The sequence below is a fragment of the Cydia strobilella genome, chromosome Z, assembly GCF_947568885.1.
Source record: "Cydia strobilella chromosome Z, ilCydStro3.1, whole genome shotgun sequence".
Taxonomy (NCBI): Eukaryota; Metazoa; Arthropoda; class Insecta; order Lepidoptera; family Tortricidae; genus Cydia; species Cydia strobilella.
The window spans coordinates 14,714,396-14,738,283 of record NC_086068.1 but is presented as its reverse complement, the minus strand read 5'-3'; the positions used below and the strand labels follow the sequence as shown (position 1 = coordinate 14,738,283).

Sequence of the window (23,888 nt, the reverse complement as noted above, 5' to 3'; positions counted from 1 at the left end):
TTCCCCCCACCCCTCATGACCGATCAAGTTATACTAGATTCATGGATAAAAATTACAAAACAAAAAAATGTGAAATGTGTGTTATGACCCCATTCCCTGGCACTGGCAACACTGATTGATAACAGCCATGTTGCCATGGTCATGAAATAAATTTAAAAAAAAAGCAACTATAGGTAGGATTATATTCTCTTTGGCAACCAAGCAACCATAGAGTAACTTATATAATATATATACTGCAAGCAACCATTTTCGACAAACTAACTGCGCTACACGGCGAACAAAAATAAAGTAAATAAACCAAGAAAAACACAAAAATGAGATCTAGAATAACAAGTCCTGCGTATCGAACTTCATTATTAAAGATGCATGAACCTTAATCAATTATTTGCAGTTGTATTATTCACAATTATTGCGAAGGAAAGGATAAGGAATCATAACTGCATAAAAAACATGGCTTCTTCTCTAAACGTTATAAAATTGATCAAATTAGAAAATGTTTGTAGAACATGCTTGTCCAAAGAAATAGTACCGCAGTCTTTATTTGATGTTTACTCTGGATTCATTACTTTCGACTATGTAATAAACGCAGTAACTGGCTTAAAGGTAAGAAAACATCAATTGTTTTGATCCTAGTTCTCACGGAAAATGTTCACCCGCACTGCATTTATTGTGCTGTCAATTCACATTAGCTTACTGGTTTGCATCAATAATTGTTAGTATTAACGGTGATTACTTATTGACCAAACAAAATAAAAAAGCAAACTAGGCAAGTGTATTAAAAAAAAGTATGATGAACTGAAATATCAGCTAAATCTAAACTTATTTGATTGCTCAATGTAATCCCGCTAATCCACTAATCACTACACCTTATAAAACAAAGTCCCCCGCCGCTTTTTCTTTCTTCTCAGTTTCGGTCTACATCAAATTTTGTCCAAGATATGTCAATGTTAGTTTTTTAAAGTGTTTATTTGTTTACTGCAATTATTTTGATATCAACATTTCTAGAATATGATATAATACATAAACTTTAACTTTAATTGTTCTCTTTATTCAGATTGTTCAAGGTGATGGGTTTCCATCAAATATTTGCCAGGGGTGCAAGGACAAAGCCATCAGTGCATTTGATTTTAAGAAAAAGTCTCAAGAAACACATGATGCTCTACAGACTTTGATTAAGAAAGCTATCAATGTAAGTACAATATTATCTAGAAAGGAAAGAAAATAGTATTTTGTGCAACAGGTACATAATTTTGTGGCAATAAAGCATTTTTAATTTCATTTCATAATAAGGGTTGTTTTGTAAAGATAGGCCTGAGAATTTTAAGGCCTAATTATGTAATGGTTAACACTATATTTTTTTGGCTCAACTGCACTTTAGCTGACGTGGAGTTCAGGGCTCATATTTTATTTATAGAAAGTACTCACCATAAGGAATCTTCCCACCAAGTCTTATGGTGCGGAACCCCATAGTTTTCGAGAAAAAAAAATGTTAAAGTTACCATACAAATTTCCTCTGGCGCATTCAGTTGTCAAAAGTGTCAAAACTAAATATGTTCCTACCATAGACCTAGACATAGATGGGCTATACGCGTGCGCCCGTGAGGGACAAAACATACGCAATGCGACAATATAATTGGTCGAGTAGATTTGTAGCCCACCATAAACCAGCTATTAGGCCTCATACTCACGAGCGCTTTTTAGATAGGTAGGTTAGGTTCGTTAGGTAGCTTTAGATGTCCGAAGGGCAAACCGCCCAGAAATAGGAGCCTAGGGCTCCGTCGGCTCAGGGTAAGAAGGGCTTGTTCTCGGAAATATTACTCTTTGGGGAAAAAAGCAACTGCGACATACGCGTGGGATTAAATTAACTACTAAAAAAATAAACGCCTGGTTAAAAAGCAGAATGGGGAAAAACGCGAATGGAACAAAATTTATGGGGTAACAAAAATTTTGGGTAATTAATCTATACAGTCCATACATAACATACATTCAATTGCATCACTTAACACAAACTATTACTAGAAAAAAAATAAACATTAGTTTTGACAACTGAATGCACCAGAGCCGTGTTGAAGGATATTTGTATGGGAACTTAAACATTTTTTTTCTCGAAAACTATGGGGTTTCGCACCATAAGACTTGGCGGGGAGATTCCTTATGATGAGTACTTTCTATAAAAATTATTTGAGCCCTGAACTCCGCGTCAGCTGTACAGTCCTTCCATTGACAGCAGCAAGCATCTAATAAATAATAATAAAAATCTTTATAAAACCTTAAATATTACATTTCACATTAGAAAGTTGAAGTAAAGCGAATATGAAGTAGGTGTATCAGGTTTGTAACACATTTAGGTAGGGGGTTGAGTCTCTGCCTCCCGAACTAGGCACAAGCCTGTGAATCGGGAGTCAGTGATTCCTCCTAGGTACATTTGAGCTCTCAATTTGATAAGAGGTTCTCGGTTTCCTGATATGATAGTGATTGTAAAAAGGCATTTAGTTTTGCTTTACAGTTATAGGAGTTTAAAGGATAAATATTTATCCCTGCGCTCCTCTCTTGTTATGAAGTTGATTTTGATCTCACTGGCAGTCATTTAATCTAAGTACAAATAAAAGTGCTGGAGGAAAAATTAGTAGATTGTGTCACAAGGGAGCAAAATGACATATTTACGGCGAGGGCGTACAATTGAATCCTAAACGAAGCGAAGGATTCTATAATAGAATCCTGAGCGTAGCGAGGGATTCTAACATAGAATCCTGAGCGTAGTGAGGGATTCAAGTGTTAACGCCCAAGGTGAAAATAATTTTGCTACCATGTGACACATACTGCTTTTCACATCACCTATGAGGAAATTACATACATATATTAGGTTTCAAAACATTATTATTTTAAGCAAAGATTGATACGGACAAAGTGCCAAAATATGTATACACGACCTTTGTATAGGTACATACTTCTGGCACTTTGTCCGTATCGATATTTTCAGACGTGACTGTACTGACAAATTAAAAGTACCTACAGCTCATAATTATGTACCTAATATCTTTTCAAAGACAGCAGCAAACACCTAAAATGATACAATGAAAATCAAGAACATTATTATTTTTGTAGATTTTTCTGGTAACAAATTAGCTCTTACCCCTTTGAACCAAATCTTCGGAAGAACACTATGAAGACTAATATAACTTATATTTAATATTATAAAGTTATTGATTTAAACTAAGTATTTACAAATTTATACACAATACAGAACCGCATAATTATGCTTTGTGAAATATTTGTACAAAACTTTTTAAATATAAACTTTTTAAATTGCATAGACAAGTATGGCTGCGTTTAAGGAGACCTAAACCTTCAAAATAAAAATTAAATTATTAAACTAATGTTTTTTACGTTTCTTTGTAAATATTACGCTAATTAATTAATTTACTTAATTTAAATATGCTATTAATTAATTTAAAATATGCTAATTACATTTATTGTTTACAATTACAACAAAATATTATTTAATTTAGAAAATTGTATGCACGTAATCGATTATATGCTTACTAATTTCATGTCTTTGTGTTAATATTTCATACTGGCAACAAAATGTCCTTGAACAGAAAAGTGCCACTTTGATCCCTCCTAGCAGGGAAGAAAAGTTCCCTTTTCGAATAGGTGATGTGAAAAATAATTTTATGCATATACATACCTAGTCGGCTCATAAGTTCTGTCACTGGCCTTTAAAATTTAAATTTGGAACTCCTAAAACAAAAACCGTTCTGCATTTGAATTTCGAATCTTTATTAAATATTTGAGTAGTATAATTTTGCAATTTTCTGTTTTCTTCAACATGGAGTGGACGCTTAAAGATAGCCGTACCGCAATAATTGCACTATATCGTTGTGGTCACTCGCCAACTAAAATTTTTAAGCTACTTGAAAATTTAAAATTCTCTCTAAGATTTGTGTATCGTACCATAGAAAGATACAGTGAGGTCTCTAGTTTAAATGACAAGAAAAGAAGCGGTCGTCCGCGTACAGCTAGGACTCCAGCGGTTGTACAAGCAATTAGGGCACGCATTGCCAGAAATCCCGCTAGGAAACAAAAAGTTATGGCCCTCCAGATGGGTTTGAGCAAAAACACGGTGAAAAGAGTGCTTAATCAAGACCTGAGACTTCGTGCTTATAAACGAAAAACTGGCCATCTTCTCAATGGTCGGCTTAAAGCTTTAAGGCTTAAAAGATCTAAAGCTTTATTGAAGAAGTACGCTAAAAATAAGCACCGTTGTATACTGTTTTCGGACGAGAAAATTTTTGACATAGAAGAAAACTGTAATAAACAAAATGATAGAGTGTACGCTCGCAATAGTAAAGAAGCGTCTAATAGCATTCCCCGTATTCAAAGAGGTCATCACCCTTCATCTGTGATGGTTTGGCTGGGAGTTTCTTATGCGGGCGTCACTAGTATGCATTTTTGTGAGAAAGGAGTAAAAACTAGTGCCAAAGTGTACCAAGACACGGTGTTGACTAATATTGTGAAACCACTATCCCATACGATGTTTCTAAACCAGCATTGGGTTTTCCAGCAGGACTCTGCTCCAGCCCATAAGGCAAAGTCTACACAAGCCTGGCTCGCCTCCAATAAAATCGACTTTATACGGCATGAAGATTGGCCCTCCTCTAGCCCAGATCTTAATCCTTTAGGTTAGTTTAGTTTAGTTAGGTTTCATTTTTCGGTTTTTCTATAATATCTCGGAAACTATGCATCTTAGCGACATGGCCACTTATACAACAAACTGAAAGTAAATTTAATTTGTTTAGTGAAGGTTTCAATATCTTGAATAGTTGAGGTTGAGATATCCGCTCTTGAATGTTTTCTTAGGTATAAATCAGGGTTGCTGAATCTATTTATGGTATCACATTGACACCATTCCGAAGTATCTTCTATCACATTAATAAATAATATTAGTAGGAATTTGTTATTATTCAAAATTACATAGCAAGAACATATTATATTTATTTTCTTTCTCTTCTGAGCATATATCTAATATTTTCTATTTTCATTTAAGGCCAATACAGACGGACTGCTACCCGACTGCAATTTGTATGGGAACTGCACGCCAGACTGCATGCCAACTGCAAAGTCGGCGTGCAGTTCCCATACAGGTTGCAGTCCGTCTGTACATATCTACAAATTAATTAATACGAGTAGAACACAGATGTATTTGATAGTGATTGAAAGTAGCAGTTAAGTATATCATGAATACTTGTGTCGCTTAACTTCAAGCTTGGGTAAATCCATTCGACTTTTTTAGGAAATATCTACTCTACCTTCTCTTAATACCAAAATTGCAAAATCTGACAGTTGTATTTTCCCGAGTTTGAAGTTATGCGACTCACTTATTAATCACCATTTTGTCCACAGACAACACCACATGATGTTAAAGAAGAGCAGTCAGCAGATGATACCGATGATGGCTTGGACATTGACTTTTCTCTGCCCGTGACTCCCGAAAATTGTAGCGAGCTAGGTAATTAAAACATTCATTATTAGTCATTTCATAGTGTGAGTGAAATGTTATTACTGATAACGCATCACGAAAGCTGGCACGAATGGAATGAACGAGACTGTATCAGTGACACTGACACCTGTATTTGTGTCATTTTTTTTTTGATCATTTATGGCCTGAAACGTGTCATCGTCAATTGAAAGGGTATTTATTGTCGGTATTGAGTTATTGCTACCAGCATATAGTCCAAAACATGCTCTTTTAAATGCAAAAACAATCAGGACTCTAAGTTCCGTGCTCATTTTTCTATGTTTTTTTGAAAATTCATCATGTAAATGTACAGTTTTGAGATATTCGATGTTAAAGTTTGAAAGTTTAAAAGACCAAGTTCCAGTGCGAAGTTATGGAGATAGCGGTTTTAAAATGTTCCTTAATCATTATAGTCCTAAACAAATGATATTTATCTCTAATTCTCTACATATAATTGAGATATTATAACAAAAAGCAAGTAGGGTATTGAGACGTGACATAAAAATAAAAATATTGTTTATGGCTTAAAATCAATAGGTTCTCGGCTATCTTTTATTGTTCTTGTACGACTGTAACGTAGGGATAATAGTTAAAATCATGAAACAGCTATAATGTCAAAAGTTTTTTTTATATTAAATAAAACAAAAATCAACATTAGTTGTAGAGATCTTACATATTTATCCACATAATTAGTAGTCAACAACAATTGTGTGTTACTTTATGCATAAATTGAACCAAAAAATGTGAAACCAAAAGAATTTAGTTTTCTATAAAAAAAATGGCTTTGAAGTTTAGTATTGAAGATGACACATTTTATTAGTTAACGTGATACACAGATATTCACTCATTCATTCCATCCGTGCCTGCTCTTGTCTTGTGAATCCACCTGTACATTAGTATGTTAATGGGTGGGTGTATCAACTATTTGTCATTGTTATTTTCCCTGTCAACCGTTGACGTTGTATAGGTACCATGTTCTACTATCACGTTTGATAAATGGCTCTTTTTGGAAAAGAGTTTATAAGCTACCACCGAAAATGTGTTTGATGAATTTAAATGCCTTAAAATCAGGTGACCAAGGAGAATGTAACCATGACAACGAGTGACGAGAAAAAGTTGATTCATCCATGTGACTGTACAGTCGCCATCTGATAAATTGAAGCGGCCGAGGTGCTCAAAAATATCTGGACACGTAATATAACGCCTTGAGAATAGCATTGCGTGTTCAGGTATTTGTGAGCACCTTGGCCGCTCCGATATATCTGATGGCGACTACGTATGTACCTATCAAAATATTGATCTGGGAATGGGAACAACAATCCGTCCAATATATCACTGCCTAAAACTCAATAGACTGAGGGCCAATTTTTGAGATTCGAGCGCTCGAATTCAAAGGCGAGTTGTCTCAAATACATAATCGCATAATACATTTTCACGACTATTTTCTCATGAACTCGTCCACCAACAAGAGTTCATGAGAAAATAGTCGAAGTTGAAAATTAATGACTAAAAACTTAGTAAAGGAAAACTATATATTTTCATTAAAAACAATTAAATACACACAGAGCGATGTTAAGATGGGAGTTGTTGAAGAAGAAGAGAAAACGTTAAATCAAAACCATTCGGTCAAGTCACAAGTGTATGGTTGCGTTCAGAAACAACTCGTATTCCTACGTATTTTTGACTTCACCTAAACGCCTTCTTTTGACATTTTCGATTTTGATTTAACTTATCTGTATTCTATCATGTTGTGGTATTCGTGGCCAAGCTAATGATAGTTATGATTTGTTTTTTAGCTTCAATTAAAAATGAAAATGAGGGTGATATTGGCCATCGATGTAATCAGCAGTGTAAAAATTGTCCTGATGTGTTTGATACGTCTACTAGACTTGTCAACACAGAAAATGAGGATAAAAAATGTGTGAAAGGTAAGTTTACTGTTACGTCTTTCTAAACCTAAAATATAGACTATTACGAGATATCTGTTATAATATTACAGACTGTAATATTCTGTTTTTTAGGGTTCCGTACCCAAAGGGTAAAAACGGGACCCTATTACTAAGACTTCACTGTCCGTCTGTCCGTCTGTCTGTCACCAGGCTGTATCTCATGAACCGTGATAGCTAGACAGTTGAAATTTTCACAAATGATGTATTTCTGTTGCCGCTATAACAACAAATACTAAAAACAGAATAAAATAAATATTTAAGTGGGGCTTCCATACAAAAAACGTGTTTTTTTTGCCGTTTATTGTGTACGGAACTTTTCGTGCGCGAGTCCGTCTCGCACTTGGCCGATTTTTTTAAATAATAATTTGATAAGCAATAAACTAGGTGAATTTAAGGATGCCGTTCTCCATGGCTTTCCTGAATGTGTGAGACCTAGATTGCTTCAAAGCCCTGTCCATAGTTTCGCAGTTTCAAGGTAAAACCCGGACACAAGGCAGCTATCACTGGCGCCGCATCCGGAAATCAGGAATTGTCTTAACCGCCTTATTAAATCAGTCAGTGTAATCGCTAGAATTGATTTTATATTGGTTTTACTATAATATACCAAATTTACTAAACAAAAAATGTCACTATTGTACTAAGAAGCAATGATAAAAAGCATAAACAATTTTTGCTTTCGTGAGCCTTGAGTTCGTTCGTTAAACTCCATGAACAAGATATGGTGGAATTTTAAAATTCAAAACCTGTATTTGGGACTCACGGAATCTCACCTGTCATTTGGAACGTAAATTATTGCAGCGCTAATTGTGTTGAGCTATTCGCGTTTATGCATTCATCCTCATATCTATGTTCATACTACGAAAACTACAATGTTTGTTATATTTACAGTGGAATATGAAGATGAACAGAGTACATACTGTCCGCTTTGTGGCACATGCTTTGACAATTCAGACAATTTAACAAAACATATGTGGACAAGTCATGCTGATCTTATGGGACCAAAGAAGAGAGGCAGACCAAAAAAGTTGCTGACCAGTGTAAGATTTTTTTAAATTATCATGTCTAGGGGGAGTCTGTAATCAAAATAAATTATTTTACATTAAACAATAAAATTATCTTTATCAGAAAAATCCGACTTAACAAAACAGTTTGAAATGTCATTAAAATTATTCCAATCGGTACAGCGGGACGAGCACGGTCGCATTTTTATCGTCAGTCGCAATGGCTGTCACGTTCTAACAAGTATGTAAGTGCGAAAGTGACAGGCATAGTGACAGGTGATAAAAATGCAACCATGCTGCCTGCCACCGCAGATATGATGGAGTTCTGAGGTAACAAACACCAAAAATAGGTAGTATATAAAACATACAATCAAATTGTGAACCTCCTTCTTTTGAAATATTAAAATCTGTTAATAAAAGAATAGTAGAAGAACAGATTTTACAGCTTTAACCTGTTTTTGAGTTTCCATTTTCGATATCGATTAACTACTTAATAAATAAAATGCTCGGAAAACATATAAAAACTCAAAAATGCGCGTTTTCCCAAAGATAAGACCTAGATAGATCGATTTTTAGCGAAATCGTTAGAGCCGTTTCCGAGATCCCCGAAATATATATATATATATATATATATATATATATATACATTGCTTGTTTAAAGGTATAAGATTAGCTAGTCCGATCCTCTATTAGGTAGTAGCGTAACATGGACGCCGCGACGCGCGCCGGACACCCACTGGTCGCCATCGCTCGAGCTTCCCCACAGTTTGTAGTTGTACCCTTTTAAATCGCATAAAAAAAATCTTGTGAGTGAGTTTACGTTAGGTCGTAAAATATTTATTTATAAAATAATTCCGGACGCTCCGGCTCTGGAATGAGTTCCATGTCGAGGTTTTCTCGAGGGGCTACAGTGTGAGGATCTTCAAAATAGGAGTGTACAGGTTTTTTAAGGGTCAGCAATGCGCATGTAACACCCCTGTAGTTGCAGGCGTCCATAGGCTACGGTAACTGCTTACCATCAGGCGGGCCGTATGCTTGTGTGTAACGTGGTATATTTTTTTTAAAAGTTGATCTACTAATCCTTTGCATTTTAGGGTGAATCAACTGTTTCATTAGTTACATAGTGTCGTTCGTTGCCATGGTTGCGTTGTTTGTATAACTCTTAAAACCCTGATTTTATCCATACTTAATATTATAAATGCGAAAGTGTGTCTGTCTGTCTGTTACCTCTTCACGCTTAAACCGCTGAACCGATTTAGTTGAAATTATAGTAGATAGTTTGAGTCCCGGGGAAGGACATAAGGTAGTTTTTATCCCAAAAGTCATCCTTTAAGAGGGTGAAAAGGGGGGGGGGGGATTTTGTATGGGGAATCGATAAAAAGCAGATTAGATCAAAAATAAGCTGCCCTTATTTACTAACTGCACGCAGACGAAGTCGCGGGCAAAAGCTAGTTTACCAATAATGCATTTTTGCAGTATAGCTATAAGACCTTTCGGTAATGGACTATCTACTAAGTATGTTATTAGAACGTGACACAATTTTTTTTCTAACAAGCCGTGACACTGTCGTCTTTAAGACAATAAGACAGAATAACAATATACAATTGTTTTTTTTTAATAAACATATGAATAATGAGTGCTTAGTTGACACTGTATATCTGACCTCCAATTGTAAATTGTCCTATTGATGGCATTGTGTTTCTATACCTTCCAGACGATATTAAATAAATTATCGGAAAACGGCTGCCACACGAAAACCGGCCCTATTAAAACAAAAAGCTGTATATTCTGTAAGGATGAATTTAAAACTCAACTAGAATTGACCGGGCACATGATGCAACATAAAGGTAAGGATGTTGTTTAATTTGTTACACAATTAACGTAATCAATAACCCTAATATCGGCTACCATGATCGCTATGAAAGTAGGCGTCCGATGTTAGTAGGGCAGATTACTGATTACACTATTATTAAAATTAACTTCATTTATAAATGTCTGGTTGTCTTAATTTAATAACAAACACTAAAAGTCCTAATTATATTAATATTATTTCATAATACTTCCAGGTACAAAGATTCAATGCTGCATGCTATGCAAGAAAATGTACCTCAACATACTGAACTTTGAGCAACATGTCTGTTTCTATGATAGAAATAATTCAATTAAAATGTTGAATGTAAGTATTTACCTAGGTAGTAGGTAGGCCAGGATTACACTTGTAAGTTTTACTTACGTAAGTAGGGACACAGCTATACTACAGAATGAGATATGAATATCGTTATCTCATTCTAGCAAATAGCTTTGTCCCTACTTACGTAAGTAAAACTTACAAGTGTAATCCTGGCCGTATAGAGGCTTATTGTCATAGGTAGTAAATTTTGGAGTCACAATAAATTTGCCGCCATCTTTCGACACAGGATTAAAACTTTTAGAACGCCATATGACTTACTTAACACATTTTTTTTACTGATATGTGTTAAAATTGGTACCAAACCCATACCAAAGGTATGGCGCCATCTTTTCGAGCATACATTTTTTTCTTATTCTTTATTTATCTTATACAATTTCATAGATCTAAAGACCTAACGATAACTAAGTATAATGCGTCCAAAGATCTGGGTTTGAGTCCCACGTTAGCCAGAGTTGATCATCGTTGATTTTTATTCATTGTAATTGACATCTGTAAATACAATTTATAAAGATAACTAGTTTTTAATGACTTTGTTACATAAAAATACATACTTAAGTTCAGTGTGGAGAACACCGTCTATAAGGCAAAACCGTCTACAATCTTCACTTACAGAACGCTGGTAGAGCGGAAGGAGCCAAGCACTTACTTTCTGTGTCTGACCGACGTAACGTAACGTATCGTACAAATACGACGGTTCTTACCATATGACATGACAGTCATAAGGTAAGAACTGTCGTATTTGTACAAAGACATAGTATATACAAGTAGTTATAGACGCGCCACCGAGCGACCGGGGGTAAGAGAAAGAATATTCATATAAAATTTGGGCAGCATAGGATTTTTTTTATCTTTCACTTATAAATTTTGGTACTTCGCCATCGCCTCCTACCTATGATGCCACCCGATCGGCGATAAGGACAAAGCATGGCACTAGTTTTTCTTTCCTCTTATAGGAATCGCAATAAGACTATCTTTCTCTGTCAAAGAGTGTCAGGCCCTTGTATTTACACGATACGTTACGTTACGTCGCTCATGAGTCATGACGGTCTTACCAGCAAACAAATATATAATATTATAAGTCAGTCTTCCCCACATTGACCTTACTTAATCTATCTTCCAGGAACATGAAACATTAAGTATTCCAAGTAGCAATGCCAAAGTTCTTAACTATCTAACAGAGGTATTGCTGCAAGACCTGTTAGATCCAAATGGTGATATGGCAAGTAACTTTTATTTATTAACAACTTTTTACCCGTAGTTTGTGATACCATAGAGTAACTTATACTAGAGCGATACTGTCATAGTAAATTTTGTAACCCCAGTAAATTCACTGCCATCTATCGACACACTTTAAAACTAAAAATGAAGATTTATAAAAATACGATAAAATGTATTTAAATATGGATAAATGATCTTTTTTATTTGCTTAATTATTTTTATGATTTTTGACCTATGTTCTTTCACTTATATGCGTTAAAATTGTTAAATAACAAACGAAACCGTCAACGCCATCTATACGTCAGTAGGCCAAAGCTAGTAGCGCCCTCTAAACGAGAATCAAATTTTCTTGATTTTCGAGGCACGTTTTTTTCTTAGACTGTATCCATCTATTACGGAGTTATATCTATCTTTGGTGATACTGATAGATAGGTTATTAGTTATTAAGCTGTTGGTTTTTGCTCATTGATCGAACTATCTGTCTATACATATATCATTTAGCGGAGTGTTTTGAATATGAAATTAAAGAGTCACAGGAGCCCGCCAACTAAAAGCCGCGTCCATAGTATCGATTGTATCGAAGTTACACTCGTTTTATAATATGCTTAAATTACATGAAACATTGACATTAAAGTTATATATATCTATGACTGCTACTAGTTTTTGTCGCTAAAAATTACAATATGAACAGAATATAGCGAGTAGAGGTTTTGTATGTAAAATTTGTTCTGGCCCTATTTTCCTTGTATTGCAATTGCTATAGCAACAAAAACTAGTACCAGACATGTTCATGCCAAATTTCATGTTATTTCAGCATGTCGTTCTAAAATAAGAGCATACATTTGATTGTATGGCGGCGTCTATGGTCTAGGGTCTAAAGTCTTGTGACTCTTAATTCTGTTTGCATTAAAGCAAAAAGCAAATGTGTAATGTATAATAACCATCAGTATATTTAAAACAACAAGTCAGAGTTAAATGAACGCATGAATGATAACTAATTGACAGTATTCAGATATCGTTTTGATGTCAGGTTTACGTTTAAATTGGCCTGTAGGTTCCATTTACCTGTACGTAACAATTTAGCTGTAAAATTATTAAAATCTACAATAACCAATAACATTATAATGCAGGAAAACATGAATGTTCTTGAAGTATGCAGCATTTGTAGTGGAGTGTTTTTATCGGAAAGTGATCTGGCTAGTCACAATGATGCTGAACATCCCGAACTTTCACGGCGCTGCAACCTTTGTAGCAAGGTAAGTAAGATTCAATGCACCAAAAAGACACTTGCGATTTTGCCTTTCAAATAATTGTCGGAAAACCGAAAAAGTCGGACTATTTGCAAAAATATCACATTCACTTGATATACAAATTTACATTTTAGGTATTTGCATCAGTCAAATCTGCCGCCCGCCATAGGAATATATGCAAACAAATTGAAAGAAAATATATTTGTAGTACTTGTGGGCTTAAATTTGCATACGAGATTTCGTTAAATAAGCACATATTGCGGTACCACGAAGGACAAAGTGTATCAGTGAAGTTTATGGATCCTAAAACGAAGTCGGACGAGAGACAATATCAATGTGATACTTGTAAAAGAAGTTTCTACAGGTGAGCTATTATTTTGTTATTGTTTTAATAATACCATTAAAAATCGTGTCTATTTTTAATGCTTTAAATATGGATATGGTTATGAATTTATCCTCCTAAGAGTATACATTTTTTGTACATTTTTCTGATTTATTTTGAACTTTTATTGTGTAAATAAGGGTTCCAAATTCAAAAACAAAACAACTGTTTCTGGGTCTCCTGATACCCAGAAACAATCTAACCATTTGTTAGGGTTCCGTACCCAAAAGGGTAAACATGAGACCGTATTACTAAGACTCCTCTGTCCGTCTGTCTGTCACCAGGCTGTATCTCATGAACCGTGATAGCTAGACTGTTGAAATTTTCACAGATGATGTATTTCTGTTGCCGCTATAACAACAAATACTAAAAAGTATAGAACCCTCGGTGGGCGAGTCCGACTCGCACTTGTCCGTTTATTTAATTATTTCCATGTGTTTGGTGTTGCGACTCTTAGTAATAAAAAGTATTGAATCTGCCAGATTGTAATTATGATTACTCAAACTGTCTTTTTAGTATCAGTTTTTCGATTACTTCCCTTATTGTTTTTTTGTTTATTTTTTGTTTCAGAAAAGATTTACTTGCCAGACATACTAAACAGCACATGCCGAGTGAAAAACTATTTGAATGTGATGTGTGTAAAAAGAAGTTCCATAGAAGAGACAATTTACGGTACGTCGACAATTAAAAACCCAAATTGAACGGTAGAGTGAAATCTCATCTTAATTAAAGTACATATGTATATTGTATACGGTCCTGTTCTTGTAGGTACCTTACTTGTTGTATAATTCTCATTAGGTAGGTATACACTATTGCCTATGAATGGATATTTATGTAGGTACTATTTCCTTTTTCGAAGAACTATCAACTTGTGATTTATCTTCACTCAGAATCACGAGGTCTATCGATTTAAAAAAAGTCCGAAATAAGTAGGTAAGTTTTGTGACGCAATTCCACATACTTTTTCTAAGGGCCGTCACTAAATTATGTCACAAAATTTGTATATAAAAATGCGACACCTTTTTTTTTTTTTTATCAACAGTCCTCGTAATTAACGCTGTTCACACAAATTACTCGCTGATTAAATTAAAATCAGTCGTATTTTCGGAAATGATATGTTGTACATTCATAAATTGTATCAAAATTACTACGAATTACTAATTTATGAAATCTGATATTTAGTATTTCGTATCGAAAATGACGTGAATTCCTTTTGATAATATTTTTTTTTTTTTATTAGCCTATTTTGGTGTCCCACTGCTGGGCAAAGGCCTCCCCTCGTTTTCTCCACTCGACCCTGTCATCGCCATCTTCCCACCATTTGGGGCAGAATGCGTCCAAGTCGTCCCGCCATCTCCTTTTTGGTCTGCCTGAACCCCGGCCTGCACCGTCTATGGTGCTCCGTTGATAATATAATAATAATAATATAATAACGAAATATTGTCCACAACTAACAGGGTAAATAAGTGGCGTTTGACACGTGTTACATTTATAATAACTTTATTTTATAGTTGCCATTTAAAATCCATACGAATATTATAAATGTGAAAGTATGTCTGTCTTTCTGTCTGTCTGTTACCTCTTCACGCTTAAACCGTTGAACGGATTTAGTTAAAATTTGCCATAGAGATAGTTTGAGATCTGGGAAAGGACATAGGATAGTTTTAATATCGGAAGTCATCCCTAAAGAGGGTGAAAAGGGGGGTGGAAATGAGAAAATGAATGAATTGCCTGTTAATTGGTGTAAGCAATTAAGCATATTATTGCCATTAGATTTTATCCAGGCGCTATACTTTAACTGCTGGAACTAATTCCACGCAGACGGGCAAAAGCTAGCTTTTAATAAATCTTTTATGCTTTCACGAGCTCAAATCACGAATTATGCACATTTCGTTTTATTGGATCATATTTCCAGTTCTCACAAGCGCGTTCACGAGGTCCACCGCGATAAAAGTGCGAGCAACAACTGCTTGTGTCTGTACTGCGGCCGTAGTTTCTCCAATTCCTCCAACCTGATCGTTCACATGCGGCGTCACACCGGCGAGAAACCTTACAAATGCGACTTTTGTGGCAAAGGTAACTAACTATCCAACCAACTAGAATAACTATAGAAGCCTGACTAGAGCCAAAAAGAAATAAGAAGACATAGAGTGCTCACTCCATACATCGGTTTTGTTACTGTTAATATATAACCAGAGTAATCGGAACTCTGTTTTCAACTCCTTCTGCTTATAATATTAGTTATAAATTGCTGAGCAATATACTTCGTCATACGCGACACATGTGACATCTAGTGTCGAGTAGCAGTACTGACAGTTCCGCTACTTAGAATAGAATAGAATACATTTATTTACGTCACATGATGGTAGGTTACATAAGAGTGTATAAAAGGAGCGGACGAAAAAAGGACGAGTAATGCTACGGCTAGCCGCAGCGCTGATTTTCAGTAGGGACCTAGCTTATAAATAACTTAAGACTAACATTAGCGTAACAAAAAACGAACAATGAAAGAAAAAACCAAACAACAAAAACAACAAACAAATAATGAGAAAAAAAGACAATACAAATGAGTAGACAATTACAACGTACTGCCGTCGCTAAGTTTAAATAAATAGTAAATAGGTTCAATGTCTATTACGATTTTGCCTAGTGCGCGAAGGAGATGAAGGAAGTAAGTAATTCAGAAAAAAATAATAAAAAGGTATGTAGTTGCTGCCGTTAGGTATTCAGTTGAGTCTTGAAAAAAGTAATTCGACATTTTGTCTTGAAGGTGTTAAGTGTTTGACGCTAGAATCGCTAGATGTAGACTACGAAAATAATAGTATTTTTGGTAACAAAACCGATGTGTGGAGTGAGCACGTCTTCTTAATTCTCTTTGCTAGAGCGGCTCAACTGTACACAGCGCGCAGTTTGATAACGCCAAATACCGCGCGTTGTAATGCCGCGCAAGAGGTCTGTCGCATAGAATTTTATTTAAGCTTATCATAACATTTATTCATCAGTTACTTATTTTTTTAGAGGGGGCTAACTTGAATTTTTACACATTTTTAATCAATGGCAAATGCCATGAAAAAATTCACTCGGAAACCAGACTATATTTGCGAGGGCAGACTCTAAGCAAAACCGTTAAGGTTGCCTAAATAGAAAAAATCAAGAAAACATGTTAAGTTTCATTTATTTTCAATGGGGTTGGCCGGTCGAAATAATTAGCAGATGGCGCCAGCATAGTTTGCCCTGTCAATCCCTAGAATTGTGTAATTTTTTTGTTTTTTTAATGCCCTGGATGCCAGCCCTTTAAGCCAAATCTCATAGAAAAAGGGGCAAGCTATGATGGCGCCATCTCTGCAAACCTTTGACAGTTGCCAACCCCATTGTAGGTATTACGTTGCCCTGCATACTATAGCAGTATAATTTTAGTATAAAATAGCTAGTGATATAGCAGAGGGATTTCACTAGCAAAATTTTAATCAGGAGTATACTTTCAGACATTGAGGTAAAACGTTAAAAGCCACGCAATTGCCAAATCATCCGGTGCAAGCATCGCGCGGCGTGCCGACAGAGAGAATCATACTGTCGTCTTACGCTAGTAGGTACACTAGGTACTAGCACCTAAAAGAAAGGGATGAGTTTTTTGTTATTATTTATTGACAACAATATCATTCACCCGAAGTTACGCCGTTTTGCTGCTATGGCTTTTTGTATTGTATGAAGATACGGAACTGACGTGGTCCGACAACACGCACTTAGCCGGTTTTTAAAGACGATTTTGCTAAAGGCCTTAACAACCTAGACAATGGCAACCTAGATAGGTGATTAGACTATGTAGGCGACGGACCTACCAACCTTAATGCTGCATGCGTGCGTGCTGGCAACCTGGCCGGTAGTGATGCCGCTATGAGCGGACTCCTTTTGTTTATAAGTATGTTCCTAGTTTTTAGGGTTCCGTACCTCAAAAGGAAAAAACGGAACCCTTATAGGATCACTCGTGCGTCTGTCTGTCTGTCTGTCCGTCTGTCACAGCCAATTTTCTCCGAAACTACTGGACCAATTAAGTTAAAATTTCACTAGACTTATATTGACCGGGATATAGACCGTGATTACCTTTTGTATTATTTGTGAGCTCCCGATATTTCGACACAGTTACATGCATCATGTTCACGGGTGACTAAAAATTGGTAAGTTAAAATTTGGTATACATATGTAAGTTTATGACCCAAAGACGGACATGTAACGTAAACAAATATATGTTAAACACGGGAAAACTTTTGGGGGGTAAATGAGAAAATAAAAAAATTAAAGTTTTTCAAACTATATCGTGTGTTACATATCAAATAAAAGAGCTCATTATGAGAATCTCAAATTTTTTTCTTAATAATTTTAGGATTAACAGTTTAGGAGTTATTCAAGAAAATTGGCAAAAAATGACCATTCCCCCCCTTTAGCTCCGAAACTACCGAGAATTTTTTTTTTTTTAAAATACACAAATTAGATCTTTACCTTATAGATCACAGGAAAACCTATTAGAAATGTGCAGTCAAGCGTGAGTCGGACTTGATTACTTAGTTTTTGATCCGACCCCTACGGGTTTTTTAAAGACATTTCACTCATGTTTCACATAAAATATACGTTGTTTAAATTGTGTAGTGTACGGAACCCTTGGAACGCGAGTCCGACTCGCACTTGGACGGTTTTTATTCTGTGTTCGTGTAGGTGTAGATACCTAGTTGTAGTATATGCTTTACAGTAAGGTTTTACTCGTTTTCAACATTTTTATTTGTTGCATATTTATTTCGATGATTTACAACCTTCCTTGTATTACAGGTTTTCCCCGGTCATCGGATCTGCAGTGTCATAGACGCTCGCATACAGGAGAGAAGCCATGTATCTGTGTGGTTTGTGGAAAAGGTTTAACGTATTTTTTTATCATAGTTAATAATATCTAGGCCCGGTGCCCACTATCGGCATGACACGGACAAGTGATCCTTCGGCATATTGCCTATGCGTCCTCAGGCATGCCGAGGCGTCTTAGACATATCAGGCGTTCTTTGCATTTCTGGGTACCTTGGTATGCCTAAGAACGCCTGAGGGATGCCTGGGCATTCCCAAGCACACCTCGGCATGCCTGTGGACACCTCAGTATGCCTGAGGACGCCTCGGTAATATGCCGAAGGATCCCTTTCTGTGCCATGCCGTTAGTTGGGGCCGGGCCTAAGCGTCATGAGACCTTATACGTCTCCATACCATCGAAGTTACACTCTCATTTTCAAACGACATGCTGGGATAACGTGCAACTTGTCATGAACTGTAAAAAGCGTGTAGTATGTAAATCTCTACTCTACCAAACCAGAACCTTTTATTTAAACCCGCGCTTATTTAGGCGATAAATAATGTTGTAGTATTTAAATTTAGTAAAATATAAAGTATATTTATGTAGTGTTATTATTATAGTTTTTATATGTTCGTCATCTGGTATTAAATTCAAGTTGAAAACATAAAATGTCACTAAGTAAAGCTTGCAATTAAATACGACGTAGCTCAATGTGGTGTCCACCGTTGGCCGTTATGCGATTGATGCAAGCGGCGTTGGTTGTTTTCATGCACGATTTTGCCGGGCACGGCGCTTAATTATGTTGAAAACTCGTACAATTTGCAGCTTCATTCCTTCCTCGGTCCTTTATATTCTTTTTTAAACATCTACTGCTTCAACCCTCCCGAAAAGAGTGTGGCGGCCATGGATTTTGATACAATGTTACTACGAGTCTGTTGCGCTTGTTCGCGGCCGACATGAGGGTTTTTAATTTTTTGGTGCCCAGTGGTAAATAACTCGTCAATTCCACATCGAGTTTCTTGTTAGCCAACTTTATTTTCTCTGACAAAAATCGATAATATGTTAAGGGAGGGTAGTGTTAAAATTTTAAGGCTTGTGAAATATGGTTTCCAGCTGTCTGTTTGTTGTATGTTTGTTAATATAATACATATAAATCTTCATGTTTCAATGCATGTACCTTGACTAAAGAAAATGGTTGCTGTCGGTCCTGTTTTGAAATTTTGTGGACGGATGTTTGACTAATATCATACAACGGCCCTGATTTCCTATTGCTGGAGCCAGGAATGGTTTAAGACCCACCAAAGTGCGTTCAGTTGACGTCAGTACCAGGAGGGAGGGCCACCAGCCACCAGTACTGTCAGGTACTGATCTACTATTTTGCCGCAGTCTTGTAATCGCCCTTATAAATTACACGATAATTGGTAGCCTGTTATTGTTGCGGAAACCTCTCAGCGAACAGTCGAAGAGATGCCGCACCATTATTTCTGCATTCCCACTAAAATTCAAGGGCGTTATGTATGTAATAATAACCTACATGTTTTGTTTGCAAATGAGTGAGTAGAATTTTTTTTGTATTACAATTTCTAGCAATGAATACTAATACCAGACATGTGTTTCTTTAATATTCATGCCCAGTTTCTTGTTATTTCAGCATGTCGGTTTAAAATGAGACTATAATAGGGAATATTCCGCGAAACTCTGCGTAAGGGGCGCCACTACCACAATCTGAGGGTCTATCGCGAAACAAGAAATTCGAAATTTCGCCATCTAACATCTGTCCCTCTTGCATATTCGAGCGATAAAGAGGCAGAGAGCGTAATTTCGGATTCGCGTTTCCCGGTAGATCCTTTGTAACCAAACCCCCTTGATGCATGTCATATTTTATTATCTCTGAAAACTTGTCAAAAACTTGTTAAAGGTACAGTATGTATAAGTTACTCTATAGTTTACTAAAATGGCTAGTAGTGCACTCTGGTTCTGCCACCAGTATTGCAGTAATATCCCCTATTTATATTGTTAGGCGACGACTTCCGAAGCGAAGTTCCTGTGACTCTTAAAAGAAACTATAATGGCTGGGCAGGTTTAGTGCTCATTAGATTGGTACAGTTGGGAGAGATCAACTCTAGCTGTATAAATAACCTTTGTACATTGTTCGATATTTATTACAAGAGCTGGCACGGATTTGGATGAAATAACTGAATGATAATATTCGTGTTTTCGGGGTATTTTAGAAATAACTCCTTTCTTTTTATTTGTGTTTCTGACTGAAGTTTGATCAAGCTGCACGTTGTGATATGATGCGTTAACCGCTTGTGGGCTTTAAGCTTGCCAAGGTTGGAACAAATACTCCTGCATAATCCGAAAGTAGTTGGAACAGAAGAGAAAGAGTAAGTGAAAAAAAAAAACCGGCCAAGTTCGAGTCGGACTCGCGCACTAAGTGTTCCGTACCATTACGCAAAAAAAGGCAAAAAAATCACGTCTGTTGTATACTTGAGTTGGTTGAATGAAAGGTAAATTGCGGTTTACGATTTATGACGTATTAAAAAGAAACTACTTACTAGATCTCGTTCAAACCAATTTTCGGTGGAAGTTGGCATGGTAATGTACATCATATATTTTTTTTAGTGTTATCATTATTTTAGAAGTTACAGGGGGGGGGGGGGCACACATTTTACCACTTTGGAAGTGTCTCTCGCGCAAACTATTCAGTTTAGATTTTTTTAAATTAGAAACCTCAATATCATTTTTGAAGACCTATCCCTATATCTATATAACCCCCACGTATGGGTTTGATGAAAAAAATTTTTTTGAGTGTCAGTTCTAAGTATGGGGAACCCCCAAAATTTATTACTTTTTTTCTATTTTTGTGTGAAAATCTTAATGCGGTTCACAGAATACATCTACTTACCAAGTTTCAACAGTATAGTTCTTATAGTTTCGGAAAAAAGTGGCTGTGACATACGGACGGACAGACAGACAGACAGACAGACAGACAGACAGACAGACAGACAGACAGACAGACATGACGAATCCATAAGGGTTCCGTTTTTTGCCATTTGGCTACGGAACCCTAAAAAGAGTTAATCCATTAGATAATCTGATGATTATGTTCAGAAACAAACGGTGCTCACATAGGCACCGACTTCAAACGTATAAGTTTGCTAGCGCATATAAAACGAGATAATATTTAATTTTTTCTAGATTCTTTGTTTGTTGAAGTCGGTTTTACTTTTTTTTAAAGATTAATTAATAAATCGGGTAAGTTTCAAGTTTCAAGGCCTGGATCTAAGCTATCAAGATTTGAGGAGTTGGACCTCATGGAACTCATCATCAGAACTAGACTTTAACACAAATGTTCCTTCAGAACTTACTTGTGCTTAACAAATATAACGAAGAGGACTTAAATCGCCAAAATTGAAATACGCGTTGTTAAAGAGTCCTGTTCTGGGTCATCAACAGTAGTTCCACATTATCAAATGGTACTGTTTTGGATGTAAGTGCTTGGTTTGTTGATGAAAATATTAAAACCGATATATGTATGCCTATAAGATTTGAGGAGTTCCCTGGATTCCTAATGGATCCCTTCATCAAAACTGGGCTTATACAAAAACGGGACCAACGGGACTATATGACTATATACATTCAAACAAAAAAAAAACCCAAATCGTCTTAGTAATGAAGGAGTTCTGAGGTAATATACATACAAAAAAAATGCGGTCGAATTGATAATAGAGTTTGCACGACGGATCTGAAATGTACGGGAAGATCCGCGGATCCGGATCTAGATCCGGATAATTTCATACATTTCGGATCCGGATTGCAAACCCTAGTTGATAACCTCCTCCTTTTTTTGAAGTCGGTTAAAAATAAGGTTGATATACTTGACAACTTTGGACTTTCCAACTCAAGTTGTAAAACCGGAGTCAAAACGAATATGCCTACTACTAATAGTATTTAATACAATCGTGATATAATTTTTAATCTCGTACCTTAACTTAGCAACTCAGCAAGCTTCGTTGCTTAAACACGGTACTTGACTGAAAAGCTTGATTATATCACTATTGTATACAATACTTTTTTTACGAGACAAAAAAATAATACTTTCAACTATTAGTAGAATCATATAGGTAAACAAACCAAAAGTATACAGCTAAGATACGCGAGCTGCCGCAGCCAACGATACCTTCATACTCGTACGCGCACTGGCCGCCGGGTCCGGCGCCCCCGGCGGGTTGGTCAACGACACCTCCTCGTAACTCTTGAGGCCCTGGTACCTGCTTCGCGCTAAATTCAATTTTAAGACAGTTTTTTTCTCGATTTTGGCCACCGTTGCCTATGGAGACTAACAAGCAACGCTAAGCGGTTTTCGTAGGGTATGGATGTTGCTATAATAATAATAATAATGTCCTCCTCGCCGTGTCCGACGACGGCGACTCCAACTGTTTTTAATGGGGAACATGGAACGCTCTAATGTGGCTTGCGAAGCCAAACTTGGTTTTGAAGATGCGATTGCATGGTACGCAATATAGCTGGCCGGCTGAGTTGTAGGTGTAGGTATACGAAGGCTTCGGCCGCGTCTTACGGAGATGGCGCTTAGCATCCAAATCTTCTAAGCGCCGCTGCTCGTATTGCTCTACACTTTTATGAACAGTTGCGCGCCATGCCGTTCTACTCATCGCGCTTTCTTCCCAGGAAGCGCTCGGTATAACGCAAGTGGATAGGTGACGCTTGAGGACGTCTTTATGGCGCAAGTACTGACCCCCCTGTTTCCTTTTTCCGCTAGAGAGCTCTGAATAGAATATGTTGCTATATGAAAGGTGTCACATGCGCGTTTCTGACTTATGAAGCAATTGTTTCTACTACAACATAAAATAAAATGTTTTTGTTGGCTAACCAATCACAAAGCAGATGCGACGCCACAGCGTGTTTAAGTAGGCTAATTTGCATTGAATCGAGTCTCCTTAAACAAGAAATATTTTTACGAAATGTATGAAGTTCTATTTTCAAAATTTTTATAATTGACTAAACCGTATCGATAAAACTCTTATGTTTGAGTCGGAAGTGCCATAGACTATCCAACGTTGAAAAGAGTAAGGTTGTAGTGTTGCGTGTAAAGTTGTAATACACAGATTATACTCGACGAGTAGAAAAACGTCTTTTTTAGGGTTCCGTACCCAAAGGGTAAAAACGGGACCCTATTACTAAGACCCCGCTGTCCGTCTGTCTGTCCGTCTGTCAGTCTGTCACCAGGCTGTATCTCATGAACGGCGATAGCTAGACAGTTGAAATTTTCACAGATGTATTTCTGTTGCCGCTATAACAACAAATACTTAAAAGTACGGAACCCTCGGTGTGCGAGTCCGACTCGCACTTGGCCGGTTTTTTTATCTCATCTTTTGTTTTTCGTAGTTGAGGCTTCCTTTTCCTTAAGGAAGTGGATGGAATCTTAATAAATTTTCATTGAAAAATGTTATGTAAATGTAAGGTACAGTCGTCGCCCACTAATTAAGAACAGCCTTAGTGTTACACACACTTTTTATAAAATTGCTAC

At 36.5% G+C, this 23,888-nt stretch overlaps 1 protein-coding gene across 2 annotated transcripts in view; it reads left to right on the top strand.

Annotated features, from left to right (window-relative positions):
* Positions 1–241: 241 nt before the first annotated feature.
* The window catches only part of LOC134754239 (zinc finger protein 28-like), a 52,644-nt gene continuing 28,997 nt past the window's right edge, over positions 242–23,888 (top strand). The window contains exons 1-13 of one of the 2 annotated variants that reach the window (XM_063690424.1): positions 242–603; positions 1,055–1,189; positions 5,404–5,509; positions 7,315–7,446; positions 8,356–8,504; positions 10,183–10,315; positions 10,535–10,644; positions 11,780–11,878; positions 13,008–13,133; positions 13,262–13,491; positions 14,080–14,181; positions 15,425–15,585; positions 18,331–18,414. In XM_063690424.1, coding sequence (XP_063546494.1) covers positions 367–603; positions 1,055–1,189; positions 5,404–5,509; positions 7,315–7,446; positions 8,356–8,504; positions 10,183–10,315; positions 10,535–10,644; positions 11,780–11,878; positions 13,008–13,133; positions 13,262–13,491; positions 14,080–14,181; positions 15,425–15,585; positions 18,331–18,414 — 1,804 coding nt within the window. In that variant the 5' untranslated portion in view covers positions 242–366. The remainder of the gene's footprint in view (positions 604–1,054; positions 1,190–5,403; positions 5,510–7,314; positions 7,447–8,355; positions 8,505–10,182; positions 10,316–10,534; positions 10,645–11,779; positions 11,879–13,007; positions 13,134–13,261; positions 13,492–14,079; positions 14,182–15,424; positions 15,586–18,330; positions 18,415–23,888) is intronic. The other variant, XM_063690423.1, reaches the window with a different exon arrangement.